Genomic DNA, 14,738 nt, shown 5'->3' with positions numbered 1-14,738 from the left:
GGTGAAATCAATGGCGCTTCGAGTAGCTCTGGGGAGAGCTAAACCCTGGGGATTGGGGTATCAACTTGTACTGAAATGTAAATTAGGATTTTTGGGTGCGATAGGCAGTGGTATGACCGGCGGCTTCATCCTTGACCAGAATCATCTCCGTCGGTTTCCGTCCTCAAAACAGTCCTGCCGTCACTACTTTCTACCGCCCCCTCCGCCAGAAGAGACGGTGCACTGCCTTCAGTTTCATTGTGTTATTCCTGTCCATAACGACCGGGTCTCACCATTTGCCCAGTTTGCGGTGAAGAAGCACAATGAGGACCAGGTTTTTTTTTAGCCCTTTTTAAAGTCACTGAAGGAGAAAAAAAAAAAGAGAGATTTTATTTTGGTGTTCTCTTTTCTGGGACCCCTCAAATCACCTAGCACTATCACGCTTTAATGGTTTTGTAATGCATGTATGCGCCGACATGTCAGGGAGGTGGCGATACTGTTCGGTTTGTAAGGGTTGTCAGAGCAAGCTCCAGAAGGGTTGGCATGAGCATATTTTATTACATAACCTTAGAGGCAGTTGACGAGCTAGGTGACCTGAATGTGTACTATGCTGAAGTGGAGAATAGCCACTTGAAAAAAGTCAAGCGTTTGGTCGAGTGGCAGCTCGTCAATGAATCCTTCTCTTACCGTTTTCAAGAAATAAGGTATGCATGCATCTCGACTTTTAGGGTGAAATCGATACTGGAGTGCTTTTGGTTGTAGTCTCCAAATAAAGACATTTTCTTTTAATCTTTAAATTGGGAATACTCATCACGAAACTAATGGAGAGGTTTTGATGGACTTTTTGCAATTGAGAGTGAGTTTGTTTCAGTTTTCATTTTGTAGTTCGGGTTGAAAATGCCAACTCAGGTAGCCTTTAAGAGGATTTGTGCGACAGAACTTGTTTTCTTGGATTTGAGTAAGAGTTGGGCTGCACTTAAGCGTTGATTGATACCATCTAATTTGCCTTTTCCTCGTGCAGACACGCGTCTACTCATATTGCTTAAACTTTTTGCAAAATCGTCACTTTTCTAAAATGCAAAATGCTGGAAAATCCTAGAGTTTGCTGCTTCTGGTTTTGACTCTTGGCTGCTGAGTAAATTTATTGCATTCTACGTGTAGAGTTTGCTGCTTCACATTTTTCTCAGCTGGAATCTCTACCTTCTTTTTCTCCCTTGCTGCTTTTTAATTCAACTCCGTGTGTGCATGTGTGTGCGTGTGTGTGAGGGTATGTCTGACCAGTGATCAAACACAAGTGTGAGGCAGGGGGGGAGCCAGAAAAAATTCTTAGTGGGGGCAAAAATAACACTAAGGGGGCGTTTGGTAAAAGGGTATCGGAATGAAGGAATAGAATAAACTCCATAGTTGGTGTTTGGTTCACTGGAATGGGAATTGAAATTTTGGAATGATTTCTAAAAACTTGGCATCCCTCCATTCCTTAGTAAAAGGGTGGGTTTTGTCCAAAACCCAAGTGTGATTCCAAAATCTTTACCGATTACATAATATTTAGTATAATTAATATTTATATATATGTAATATATATTATATATATTATAATATATACATAATTATAATATATTATAATTATAATATTTTATTATAATATTAGTATATTATATAAATATATATTATAATTATTTAGTTAAATATAATTATATTTATATCATATATATTATAAATTTATTAATATTATATAATAATATATCTATAATATATATGTATATTTATAAATGCATTTTATATGTGCATATGATTATAATATATACATGTATATAATATTAATAAATTATATAATTATAATTATATTTATTATTTTAAATATAATAATATGTAATAATTACTATATCTAGTATTAATATGCATTATATTTATATAAAATATTAGTACAATTAATATTTATATATTATATATTTATAATTATATATTTATATTATAACAGTTGTATAATTATAATTAATTATATATAATATTTAATTTAATTAGTTACAAACTTATAATAATGATATTATTATATTATTATATTATATATTATAATTATTTAGTTAAATATAATTATACTTATATAATATATATTATAAGTTTATTAATATTATATAATATTATATTTATGATATATATGTATATTTATAAATGTATATTATATGTGCATATAATTATAATATATACATGTATGTAGTATTAATAAGTTATATAATTATTATTTTAAATATAATAATATATAATAATAACTATATTTAATATGTAATATATATTATATTTATATAAAATATTAGTATAATTAATATTTGTATATATTATATAATTATATTTTTATTATAAAATTTGTATATTTATATTTAATTATATATATAATATTTAATTTAATTAGTTACAAACTTATAATAATAATATTATTAGTTATATGTATTATATAATGTACATTAATTTATGTAATATAATTAATATTATCAATTATACTAATAATTATACATGTTTACTAATAGAAATTATTAATTAGTTAGACTAAATGTACTAATACATTTATACTAATATATTTAATTAGTGAAAATTTCTTATATCTCATTTACAAAGAGCTAATAACTATCATTTACAATGTGATTTATAATATATTTATTATATTCATTCCGAAAGAGTCGACGAACCAAACATCGACTATAGTAATGATACACATTCCAGGTACTTGAACCAAACAAATATATTGGAATGAATGACAGCATTCCAAACCAAGGACGATTCCGAATCTGAATCCGATGTGCGAACCAAACGCCACCTAAAATTTTTACCCTACTCTTTTTTCTAGTTTTTTAGGCAAAAAAAAAATTTTCACCAACAAGTACAAATGATGCATATATTCCATGAAAAACATAAAAAGACAAATTCAAAATTATTAATGTAATAATAATTTTATTTCAAAAATAAACTAAACTATTTACAAATTGCTCACTGCAAGTTTTTATATTTTGATAACTAATTTGGTTGTGGAAGTAAGAATGGCTCTCGGTTGTGGAGGGAAAATGGGGGACCAGTGGAGGGAAGGGAAATTGGGAAGTGGGGATAAAGGAAATGAATGATATGATTGGATGAATTGATCAAGAGAAAGAGTAGCTAGTTGCTTGGTTGTGGAAGGTAGTGGCTCTCGGTTGTGGGGGGAAAAATGGGGGCCCAGAGGAGGGAAGGGAAATTGGAGAGTGGGGCCCAAAGAAAGTGAATGATATGATTGGTACTTGTTAGTTGAAATGAAAAGGTTTTTTGTAGCTTATTTCAAATGGAATTTGTGCTCTACGTATCTTTTTAGAATTTTAGTTTATGAACTAACTTAAAAAATCACGTAATTCTTTCACATCTTTTTTAAGAAAACTCTGGGGGCACACTTAAAATTATAGAAGTATTATAGAAATTTAAGGGGGATAGTGGGGGCCCGTGCCCCTAGTGTCCCCACCTTAAATCCGCCCCTGGTGTGAGGGTTGCTCCCATTATGGTAGAAATGCAAAGCAAAAGGTATATTGCCTGAGAAAGAAGGAACAACATGGAAATCTGAAACATTTGCAGAAAAATCTTACACGTGACTAGCGTTTCAGCATGTGATTGACACATAATAGGCTGAAATCTTGGAAGATGTTGTTTAGAGAAAATTATAAATGCTGCTTGTGTTTTAGAACTCAAGTTAACAGAAATGCTTTAACTTTTGTTAGTGTTAGGCGGTGCTATGGGCACCGATTTGTGTTACGTTCATAAGAAATATACTAGTGAAACTTAATTACTGAGCAAACGGTACCCAAAAACAGAGTTTTAGTTTTAGGAGACTTGATAAAAGAAAAAGGTAATTTCCTTTGAAGTCAATGTTTGCAGCATCAATTTTACATAATCATTTTGAGGCTAATTCATATAACAATAATACTGCCATCTTATGGATGTCTTCCATTTCTTGGTTATTGCATGCGGGTTGAGCAGCTATGTCAAATGGCAAACTTTGTGTTTTTGATGCAACCAAAAGATATCAGTGTTAGCGAGATTAAGGGTAATCGAGTTTTGAGAGCTGTAATTGATTTCTAAGGAGAAGGTATAAAGAGGTGAAAACAACCATTAGCTTCATTTACTTGCGTATAAATCATTTTAAGATGCAGTTCATGGACTAGTGTGTGGTCTATGAGAAGATTTATCCATTTACTACTTTGAGAAAGTATTCTCTACTTTCATGTTCTGTAGTCGAGAGCTACAACTAGAGAATTGGAAAGTGGCTTCTGTCCTTTTGGTATTTGTGATTGAAAATGGTCCAAGGAAAGTGTTTTTCCTGTATAAATTTGATAAATGTGTTTCTAAGTATTTTTTTTTCAATCCTTTTCTTGCATTGTCGAGACAAATAATATGGACATTTAAGTCCCTGTTACATTTACTATGGTGTTTCCTGTGAAAAAAAAAAGAGGATTCCTTGGCCAATGTCTAAATTCTAGTGAATTGTGCATTTGCATAACATGTAGACTTGATTAGTTGAAATCCTTGCTTAAATGGCTTTATGGTGCCAATATTCCATAGTTGTTTCTTTTTTTGCTTTCCAAGCAAATTTTGATCTTTTTTCTTGTTATGTACTTGGTTTGCTTTTACCTTCTTGTAGTGGGATACTACATTTTTTCACTTTGCTGATTCTACGAACTAGTGGTTTTCTCATAGCATTGAGTTAGCTTAATTAGGTACTTGGTCAAGCATAAGTAGTGTCAAAGTTGTGCATCTTTTAACTTTTAATTGGCCAGACAAATGTGTTCAATCAGTTTGGACTATGAGACTCATCCATGTTTTACTAATCTAGGTAAGCTGCATCTCAGGGTGTATTAGCGTGTTAGAAACACAAAAAGGGAAAAAATAAAGGTCTGTTTGGATGGGTTTTTCTGAGAGTGCTTTTGTAAAACTTGAAATATAGGTGTGTTTCATAAAATCATTAGATGTGGTGTTCTGGGAATGTCTTTAAAGATGGTGCCCACCCACCCTCCCAAAAAAAAAAAAAGCCAAAACACAAAAAAATGTCCCTTCTCCAAAACCCCAAAAAAAGGCCCCTTCTCCATCACTCTTCCCTTTTCACACCTAATCTGGACAGATGTGGTCCTGATATGTTCTGTCCACATTGGCGAGGGAATAGGGCCGGGAGGGGAGGGGTGCTGAAGGAAGGAAGGAGGAGGAAAGCCAGCAGGAAGGGGGATGAGGGAGGGTAGGTGGTGGAAGGGATGAAAGGGTGGTGATGTGTTTGTAAGTGTATGTTTTTTTTTTTGGTGGTTTTAGGTATTTTAGGATTTTTTGGGTATTTATAAAAATGTTGGGTGTTTTTGGTAAGTGTGTTTGTAAGTTATTATTTATATAAAAATGTTAGGCGCACTGAGGGGGGGGTGCTCGCGGGGAAGGAAGGAGGGAAGCCAGGATGAAGGGGGATGAGGGAGGGTAGGTGGCGGAAGGGATGAAAGGGTGGTGATGTGTTTGTAAGTGTATTTTTTTGGTGTTTTTAGGTATTTTAGGCTTTTTTTGTTGTATTTTTTGGGTATTTTTATAAAATGTTGGGTGTTTTTGGTAAGGTTACCCTACATGTGTTTTTTCAAAAAAAAAAAAATTTGGGTGTTTTCAAAGTTTTGAATAGTTTTTGGGGTGTGTTTTTGAAAACTTTGTATTTGTTGAAGACCTTTTTGATGTGGTATGTTTTGGGTTTTTTAAAGTTTTGAACTTTTTTGGGGTGTTTATAAAATTTTTTGACTTACTGTTGGGTCCCCAATCTGGTCATGAAGGGAAGGGGGAGGAGGAGGAAGGGTGGGGGGAAGGGGGAAGGTGTGGTGGGGCAATGGTGGAAGGGGGGGGATAGGGGGAAGGGGTTGCTGGGATTTTGAAGCGGGTTGGGCGCTGCTGGTGGCAAAGGGGGAGGGCTGTAAAGGGAAAAGGGTTGATGATGTGTATGTGTCGGTATATGTTTTTGGGTTATCCTTTGGTGTGTGTTAGGTGTCTCTAGGGTGTTATGAAAGGTGTTGCTGTAGACTTGTGTTTAGAATACATGTTTTTCCCCAAAAAAAAGAATCCATACAAACCCTTTGCTTTTCTACCATGCACCACCCAATCACAAAAGGGTTTGTGTATTTTATTAAGAAATCAGTTGTTTAGTAGCTAGGAGTTAGTCTTGGACTGGGACTGATTTGCTGGTGTATCCATTTCATTGATTTTGAACGTGTTTACTACAAAACAAAAGGGGGTTACAACATTATTTGGAGTTGAGCTTGCTCATATCTAGCAATGGACTCTAACTTGATCCAATTTTTCTACTTCTGTCTTTTCTTTATCAGTTCTTCTCCTTTTTTGTTGAATTCCATTTCCCTTCATCTATAGCAACCCTGACAGCATGGCCAGATGGAATGCTTGCCATAAGTGGTATTTTTGGTTGCCGGCTTGAATCTTGTTATTAGACTGTTGCTACTTAAGACTATGTTTGCTTGCTTCCTTTTTCCGTAGAATCTGTTTGTATTGTCGGCGATTAAAGAAATGGAAAGGTTTTTTTTTTTTTGGGCAAAGTACTGAAGTTTATTGTATGTCATCCCTTTTGTGCCCTTAGATACAGCAAGCAGTATGTGGGTGAGTTACAACTACAGGAAGCAGCTACAAGATTTAGTACACTTCTGTTGAGAAAGATACAACGAGAGGATGAGAACTTGGACGAAGCCCAGAAGAACAAGATGTAAGTGTTGCTCGTGCTTCTCATTTATTATTGTTCATGGTACTTTTCGTCATCTCCTTTCATATGTTATAAACCCTCCTTTGTATGTTCTCTCTTTGGGTATGTGCTTGTTATTTGCCTTTTCTGGATGATATTTTGGTGAAGAATGTTTAATAAAGAGGCAAGGTGGTGCAGCCAAAATATCAGAATGTGGTTAATTCCATGATGCAGGAGGAGCAAAGGATATGTAATCCTCGAGTAGTTATCCTGAAATATCGTGTCCCATGATTATTTGTGCATCCGTTCTGTATTCTTCTGTCTCCAGTAAATGGTCTATTGTTCCTGTCTTTCCATAGAAGCCTAAATATGAACGTTTGTTAGAAGCACTAGAATTGCATGAGTTACACATGCAACAAGTAGTTAGAACAGTTCCAAGGAAGAGCCTCAGTTATAAAGATACAGCATGATAGCGGTAAATATTATTAGATTGTTGTGATTATATTATATATTTTTTGTGTTCTTGCCATTGTGAACATGAAATTCTGTTTTTGTAGTTGCCCATTGTTGACATGAATGTTTTTAGCTTAATGCAGGCTATTACGTGCATGGTTTCTTTCATTGAACGTGTGATTTTACCGTGTGCACCATCACACTTTCAGTGTGTATGGCTGATCATATTTGTAAATTGTTACATTTGCGCAGAAAATCAGTATTTCGTCAGAACACTAAATCTCCTTCACCCATGCAAATTCTTAACTTGGAGAAATCTTTGCTGAATGCTGATATCTGTCCCAAAGGTGCTTTAGATCTTCCTACTGCTGCAAGTGATGTGGTCGTCCCTGTTCATGACATTAAGGCTTATGAACAGGTCTATCAGTATGCTACATTCGCTGTGTGGACTCACAATGAGAACGAGGTCTCTCTCTCTCTCTCTCTCTCTCTCTATGTGGTGTGTCATTTTAACTCGGCTAAATTTGTAAGCTTGAGTGACCACTAATGTCCCAACCTACTTCTATAAATTTGGTGCTGTGGTTGTGACAGGGTGATGTAATTCGTCTTGAGGAGGTGTTGTTAGCAAGCAAATTCAATAATGATGATGGGCTCTACTATGTTTTGTACTTGGAGGCATTAGATCGAAATGAGGAGCTCAACTTTTACTATGTTGTAGTTAAGGTGGGCCAATACAGGGATGAGTTAATCAAGTTCCATCAGATTAATGAATCCCTGCACAATCCTCTTAAAGAGCACTGGGTAATTGCCATTTAAATTCGTCTTGTTAATCCCTTAATTTAATTATGAAGATATACATCTCGCCGCATTCACTTTTGGTACCTGAAACTTGGAAGTATTCTTTTAGCTTACTGGTTCTTTTACTAATGAATCGGTGGAATCTTGAAACTAATATGTCAAAAAATTTTTTGCTTAATCTTCCAATCTGCATGATGAAGAGATATTATTCTTTGGTTTGTAAATCGTTTGAAATCTCCATATAAATTCTTATATTTCTTGTAATCAAACTTCACTTTTTTGTTGATTATATATTGTTGTACACCATAAGAGTACTTTCATGTAGTCTCTACCCAAACAAAACTTTGCTGCTATAACTGCCAAACTAGGAGGAAATTTAGCTGGCCGCAGTAGATTTTGCTTCTATGCAGTATAACAGCCTGATAGAGGTGGCACAACTTTTTGGTAATAACTGATCTTAATAACTCTTGTGGTGGTGTAAGATGGGTGCTCATAGGTTTGCAAACACATAATTGCCCAAAAGGTCAAAACGCCACAATGCCCGTGGTGGGGCACGTGACTGGCACATGTACACCAGCTATACTAGATAGTTTCTAAAACTAATGCAACAATAAGCAATAAAGCATAATTAACGACATCCTGAGCAAAAAGAAATTCAATGTAAAACGTGCTCCTGCATCACAAATGGTCCACCGACCCCAGCCTATTCTATCTTAATTCTTCACTTCCATGAGATGCCCATACCCAGAAAGTAACTATCCGAGATGCTTGGCGAATTCTTGGTAGACTGAATGGTTAGCCTTCAATTCTGTACTTCTGTGAGGGACTGACTCTTGTTTGCTTTCTCTGTTTCAACTTTTCTTTTGTTTTACAGGCTAAGTTGATTGCTGGATGTGTGTTTTAACGGTTCTGAGCTAGCTATTTTCGCCTATGTTGGCTCATTCTATCATCGAATGCCTGTGAAAACTCCTGTCGCTAACGGTTAAATCCTGTAGTATTTTTTGTGCTTAGCTTCTAATAGTTTCAATTGTATGTTTGTGCCCGTGCTCTCTTATACACAAGATGAATTGTGGGTTACTCTTTATTGTCAAAGTTTATGCTGGCTTAATTGTACTAACAGAAAAATCTGGTGGAATACTTTGTGTTAAAGTTAGATTGCTGTTATTCAAGCTTCCAGAGGTGAATGGAACAGGTTCTCGAGGAAATCTGGGTATAGTTACTAAAATTGAGGTCCCGTGATTTAGAAATTTTGAGTTCAAATCATCCTTTCTCCTCCATATTTCTTAAATTCTATCCTTTTTCTGCTTTAAAAAAAATTAAATCGAAAAGGTCATAGATATGTTTGACAAGGAATTTGAAAATAATGAGACAAATGTGTCTTGTATTTTTCTTGCCGTGCTTCATTTGTGCGTCACCCTGTAGTCTACTAAAATAGGCAGGGAAAACTTTTCTCGCAGTTGCACCTATTTGGGCGTTCGCAAAGGCCGTCGCGCCTGCTACACCGTCAACCATCGAAAGTAATGCTCAAAGCATTCTGTATGAGACTCTAGAATTTAGAAATCTGTATGGAAAAAGGTTATAAATATGTTGGGAAAAGAGCAAATTTAGTCCTTAAACTTTTTTTTTTTCTGTCGATTTCATCCTTATATATTGTTTGTAGCCAAATTGATTTTTAAACTTATATTTTGGTTCCAATCAAGGGACTCGGCAACGCCACATTCAAGCTTCTAATTGAGCAACCTAGAAGGGGTATCTTAAAAATTTTGATGTTGAGATTGTAACAAAAATTAATCGATAGATAAGTCTTGTGAGAAATATCCAAAACAAAAATAAAAATTTTTTCAAAGCTGTCAAGTGGTGCTGGAGGGGTTATGCGGTTTTTGTACCTCGGAGGAAATGATTTTCAGGGTGTTTTACCACCTTACCTGTCTGATTTATGTCCAAGCTTGGTGGAGTTAGTGTTGTCCTACATTAATTTGTCAGGTAATGTCCCTGAGAGCTTTGGTGCATGCTCTGTTTTGAAACTATTTGATATTTCAATATATAAATTTTCTAGTGAATTACCTGTTGATACCCTTGTGAAGATGAGTAACTTGAAGAATTTGTCTTTGCCATTCAATAATTTCATTGGTTCTTTGCGTGAATCTTTGTCCAAGATGGTCAGTTTGGAGACTTTGGACGTGAGTTCTAACAATCTCTCTGGGGTGATTTCATCTGGGATTTGTCAGGATCCCAGGAACAATTTGAAAGTGTTGTATCTTCAGAATAATTTGTTCACTAGTTCAATACCAGAGAGTCTTGAGTAATTGTTCCATGTTGGAATCCCTTGATCTCAGTTTTAACTACTTGACTGGGACAATCCCATCTAGATTGGAATCATTATCTCAGCTTCGTGATTTGATGCTTGGTTAAATCAGCTTTATGGAGAAATCCCACAAGAGCTGATGTACTTGCAGAGGTTAGAAAATCTGATTCTTGATTTCAATGATTTGAATGGATCAATCCCTGCTAGTTTCAGCAATTGTACGAATTTGAATTGGATTTCACTCTCAAATAACCAGTTTAGTGGTCAAATCTTGCGATTTTAAAGCTCGAAAACAACTCGTTATCTCGAAATATTCCTGCAGATTTAGAGGATTGCCATGGCTTGCTTTGGTTGGATCTTAATACCAATTTTCTTAATTTGACTATCCGTCCTGTTCTATCCAAACAAGCTGGCAATATTGCTGCTTCACGGCTTACAGGAAAGTGGTATGTGTACATCAAGAATGATGGAAGCAAGCAGTGCCATGAAGCAGGGAATTTGCTAGAATTTGCAAGTAGTGCCATGGAGCATGGAAGCAACCCCACCAGCACCATTTGGTAGCCTTGGAAAATTTTTTGTTTTTGTTTTGGGTTTCGGGTATTTTTCACAAGACTAATCTGTTGGTTAATTTTTGTTACAATTCCAGCATTGAAGTTCCTAAAATACCTCTTCTAGATTGCTTGATTAGGAGCCTAAAGGAAATTATGCGGTAGCGCTGCTGCTGAGTTCCTTGATTGGAACCAAAATATAAGTTTAAGAATCAAATTGGCTACAAATTAGAGACTAAATTTGCCATTTTCCCAAGAGCAAATTATTCGGATGGCTATTAAACTTTTATAATCATCGAGTTTTGGCCACTAAATTATTAAAAGTTTGGTTTTGACTATTAAAATATCAAAAGTTAATATTCGAGACCATTCTGTTAGATTTAATTGTTAATTATGACAGATCTAACTACTCGTGCGATTATCAAGATCTAACTACTCTTAAATTTACTCCCTCCAACAACTACATCGGTGGCTAGCGATTTCCTTTACAAAATAAATCTGTTCTCTCATGATATCTTCTCCTCCAAAATAAATGAAATCCCATAGCCCTTTACAGTCGTTCCCCACTGTTCTCTGTTTTCTCGCCTCTATACTTCTTCAACTTCATCCTGTTTCAAGTAATCTGGCAGAGTTTTATGAGACCTGTGGGAATGTATTCAGCTGCGGCAGCATCGCTGGAATAGGATGTCCTTTCCGGGGATACCAAGATCCAACATATATACCGTGGCTATCCGGGGCTAGAGTTAAGATGCGATTAGAGCAGTAATGTTACAGGACTTGAGATCAAGAACATGACATAGTGGGTCTTGGATATCCATCCAACCACCCAGACTTTGAGAGTTACTAGAGAAGATGTGATGGAGGACAATTGTCCTACTGATTTAGTAAACATGACTCTAGATTACACCTTGTTTGATTACTCCGCGAGTTATATAAACATCACGTCTCTCTATGGCTGTCTAGTCAATTTACCCAACGTTCTTTCCTGTGGGAGCAATGGAAGCAATAATGCCTCTGTCTTGCCTGGAGAAGTTGGTCCTGGAAATTGAGGGCGGTTGTGGTATATCCGGTACTTCAAATGGGTAATGGAGGATCCGTTAATTTTATTGGCTCGGATCAAGTCCTTCGGCAAGGGTTCGACATCAGATGGAAGGCGGATACTAGTATACGCAATGAGTGCACCAGGTCCGGTGGAAGGTGTGGGTACAGTGTTGGCTTAAAAAATGGACAAAATAAATTGTTTGTGCAACTTCCTAAATTGCCCATCTGTTTTGTCATAGGAATCGCACGGAAAGTTAGATCTGACATACTTAACGATTAAATCTAATGGAGTGGTCTCGAATTTTAATTTTTGATATTTGAATGGTCAAAATCAGATTTGTAATAATTCAGTAGCCAAAATTTCACGACTGCAAAAGTTTAGTGATCATCTTGATAATTTGCTCATTTTCCCAAATATGTTTGACAGGAAATTTAGACGGTAAAATGAGACAAATGTGTCTTGTTATTGCATGCGTGTTTTATTCTTGCGTTACCTTGCAGTCTACTAGGATAGGCAGGGAAACCAGTCTTATGAAACGCGGATAGGATGACAACACGATAGAGCTCAATTGTCAGGGGTTAATGGTTCGATCGATTAGTTCGGGAGTATGACAATTTATACTGATGTTATAAAATACAATATATTTTAATTATATACTGACATCATAATGATATTATAAATAAATTTTAATTATATATATACCACGACAATATACTGATATTGGATTCAAATTTCTCCCCTAAAAGTATAACCAAATTGTAAGTATAATTAATAGTAATTTTTAGCATATTGTCATTAATTTGTGTAATTTTTGTTTTCGTTAATTGGTTTAATGTTGTTATTAATTAGATTTAAATGGGACAAACTTGAGAGTTTAAAGTGCAAAATGTCGAGAATGAGAATTTAGAGTGTAAATCATTCAAAATTAAAGATGTAAAGTAAGAAAGTAATATAAGTTGGTAAATGTAAAGTGGATGTAGTTTATACACCAAATTTTTTCCTAAGACAATCTTTTTATATACTCCTATAAAACATGAGGAGCGACTTAGTGTTAAAATTTTGTGTCATCTTGTGGGTTTTAAATTTTATCCTGAAAAATGTAAAGATTTTATTAAAGATAATATTTCGTGTTTAGAAATTTTTAATAACTTTTTTTTGGGTTGAGAAGAGATGGTAATTTTTTTTTTTTTTGCATAAAAAGATCTAATAATTTCTCTTGATTTTAATAAAAATAGCTTAATTTTTTCTTAATTTAGGTGTGCTTTCTCATTGGTTACAATAATTTCTAAGACGATTACAATAAGATGACTACAGTAAATAAGTTATGTTAAAATTTAGTTTTTTTTTTTGGGCAAACTCTTGAGCACGGTCGGTGACCCCACCATGGGTTGTGTGGTTCTTGAAAAGCCACGTCACCCTTTTGGCTTGTTAAACAGGCACGGTTTCTTTATCGTATGTTATACAGTCAGCTAACTGACCATGGGTTGAATAACATTTGCTTGCTGAGCTGTCAACCGAAAGCCAGGTGAGGGCGGAAGTTTTCGTGCTTTGACTTCCATAATTCAGGAACAGACAAATATTTGTTTAAAACTGTAAACTAGCTCAAATTTAATAAGGTTTTTAACTTCCAAATTAAAAAATACAAGAAAAAATTGCACCCATCCTCTCTCACATGTTACTAATTAAAATCAAAATGAGCTATTTTGATCCCTTACAAATAAAAAAAAAGACTCCCTTTTGGTACTTGATCAACTTTCCTATCGAAATTTGGCTGGAATCAATCGAATTCATCATCTTCCCCCGATTGATTTTGCATATTTTTCAGCCTAACTTGTAGACAAGTTATTTTCAAAATATTTACAACATGAGTTTGTCATCAATCAAGTTTTGGAATCATTTCAAACATGTTCCAAACTTCAAATCAAATAAAAATCACCTTGTAAACAGAAATCAACTGATCAAACGAGTAAAACTTCAAATGTCCTACTCTATTTTCTTCAGAAGACTCAAATAAAGTTGCAACCAAATTAGGTCTAATGATTTCTAGGATCCTAACGATCATAACCCATGAGAAATTTGAACCCAACATTCCACAAACAAGGGAATGCCATTTTTCAACTAAAACCTAAAACTCAAAAAAAAAAAAAAAATGGCAAAACTTGCAACTAAAAATCCAATTCATCACAGAGAAAGTTTCATAACACGAAGATGTACATTTATCCCAACCCATTACATCACAAAATAACTAGAAACTCACTAATTAGAAAACCCCAAAATAGTTTTCATTAATTTAATTGTAACTTTGTTTGAGTCTTATGGAGAAAATAAAGTAAGAAATTTGAAAGTTTTGGATTTCTACTTTGATTCTTTGATTTGTGTTGATATGGTGATTTCTATTTGATTTGAAGTTTGCAACACCTTTGAAATGATTTGGAAACTTGATTAATGATAAAATCAAGTTATAAATTTTGCTGAAATAATTACGCAACAAGTGAAGTCGAAAAATCTGCAAAACCCAATAGGAAAGATGATGGATTCTACAGAAACTGCTGGAGAACAAAATCGCTCATTTTGATTTTAAGGAGTAATTTCTTTGTTTATTGCTGAAAAAAATTGCAAGAATATTGACCTGACAGGAAAATGGTATAAAACTATACCTGCCAAGCAAAAAAAAAAAAAAAAATTTTTTTTAAACTGTTGGGTTGCCGGGCTGTCAGGCCAAGAACTTGCTTGAATTTTTTTTTTTAATTGTTGGGCTGCCCCCAAGCCCCCAAATGTACAATTAGCTTGCTTTCAATACCAATTAGCCAATTTTTTTATTGAAAAACTTTATTGAAGTATATATTTAAAACTTTATTGAAGTTTTTGCAAGTTACAAAGATAATATTTTTGCGTATT

The 14,738-nt window shown here is 34.6% G+C and overlaps 1 protein-coding gene across 1 annotated transcript; it reads left to right on the top strand.

Annotated features, from left to right (window-relative positions):
- LOC113763784 lies at nucleotides 1-9,055 on the top strand. The gene is made up of 6 exons (XM_027307709.1): nucleotides 1-313; nucleotides 463-683; nucleotides 6,596-6,718; nucleotides 7,400-7,613; nucleotides 7,739-7,948; nucleotides 8,820-9,055. The coding sequence occupies exons 1-6, from the start codon at nucleotides 11-13 to the stop codon at nucleotides 8,847-8,849; spliced, it is 1,101 nt and encodes a 366-aa protein (XP_027163510.1). The 5' UTR covers nucleotides 1-10; the 3' UTR covers nucleotides 8,850-9,055.
- Nucleotides 9,056-14,738: the final 5,683 nt, after the last annotated feature.

The sequence above is a fragment of the Coffea eugenioides genome, chromosome 2 (assembly GCF_003713205.1).
Source record: "Coffea eugenioides isolate CCC68of chromosome 2, Ceug_1.0, whole genome shotgun sequence".
Taxonomy (NCBI): Eukaryota; Viridiplantae; Streptophyta; class Magnoliopsida; order Gentianales; family Rubiaceae; genus Coffea; species Coffea eugenioides.
This window is presented reverse-complemented; position numbering and strand designations above follow the sequence as displayed.

What these genes read in the sequence shown, in the direction of transcription:
- LOC113763784 (XM_027307709.1), top strand. Translation starts at nt 11, where the DNA reads ATGGCGCTTCGAGTAGCTCTGGGGAGAGCTAAACCCTGGGGATTGGGG. An exon ending in GAAGCCCAGAAGAACAAGAT is followed by an intron (nt 6,719 to 7,399) that starts GTAAGTGTTGCT and finishes ACATTTGCGCAG; the next exon opens with AAAATCAGTATTTCGTCAGA. An exon ending in ATCCTCTTAAAGAGCACTGG is followed by an intron (nt 7,949 to 8,819) that starts GTAATTGCCATT and finishes TTTGTTTTACAG; the next exon opens with GCTAAGTTGATTGCTGGATG.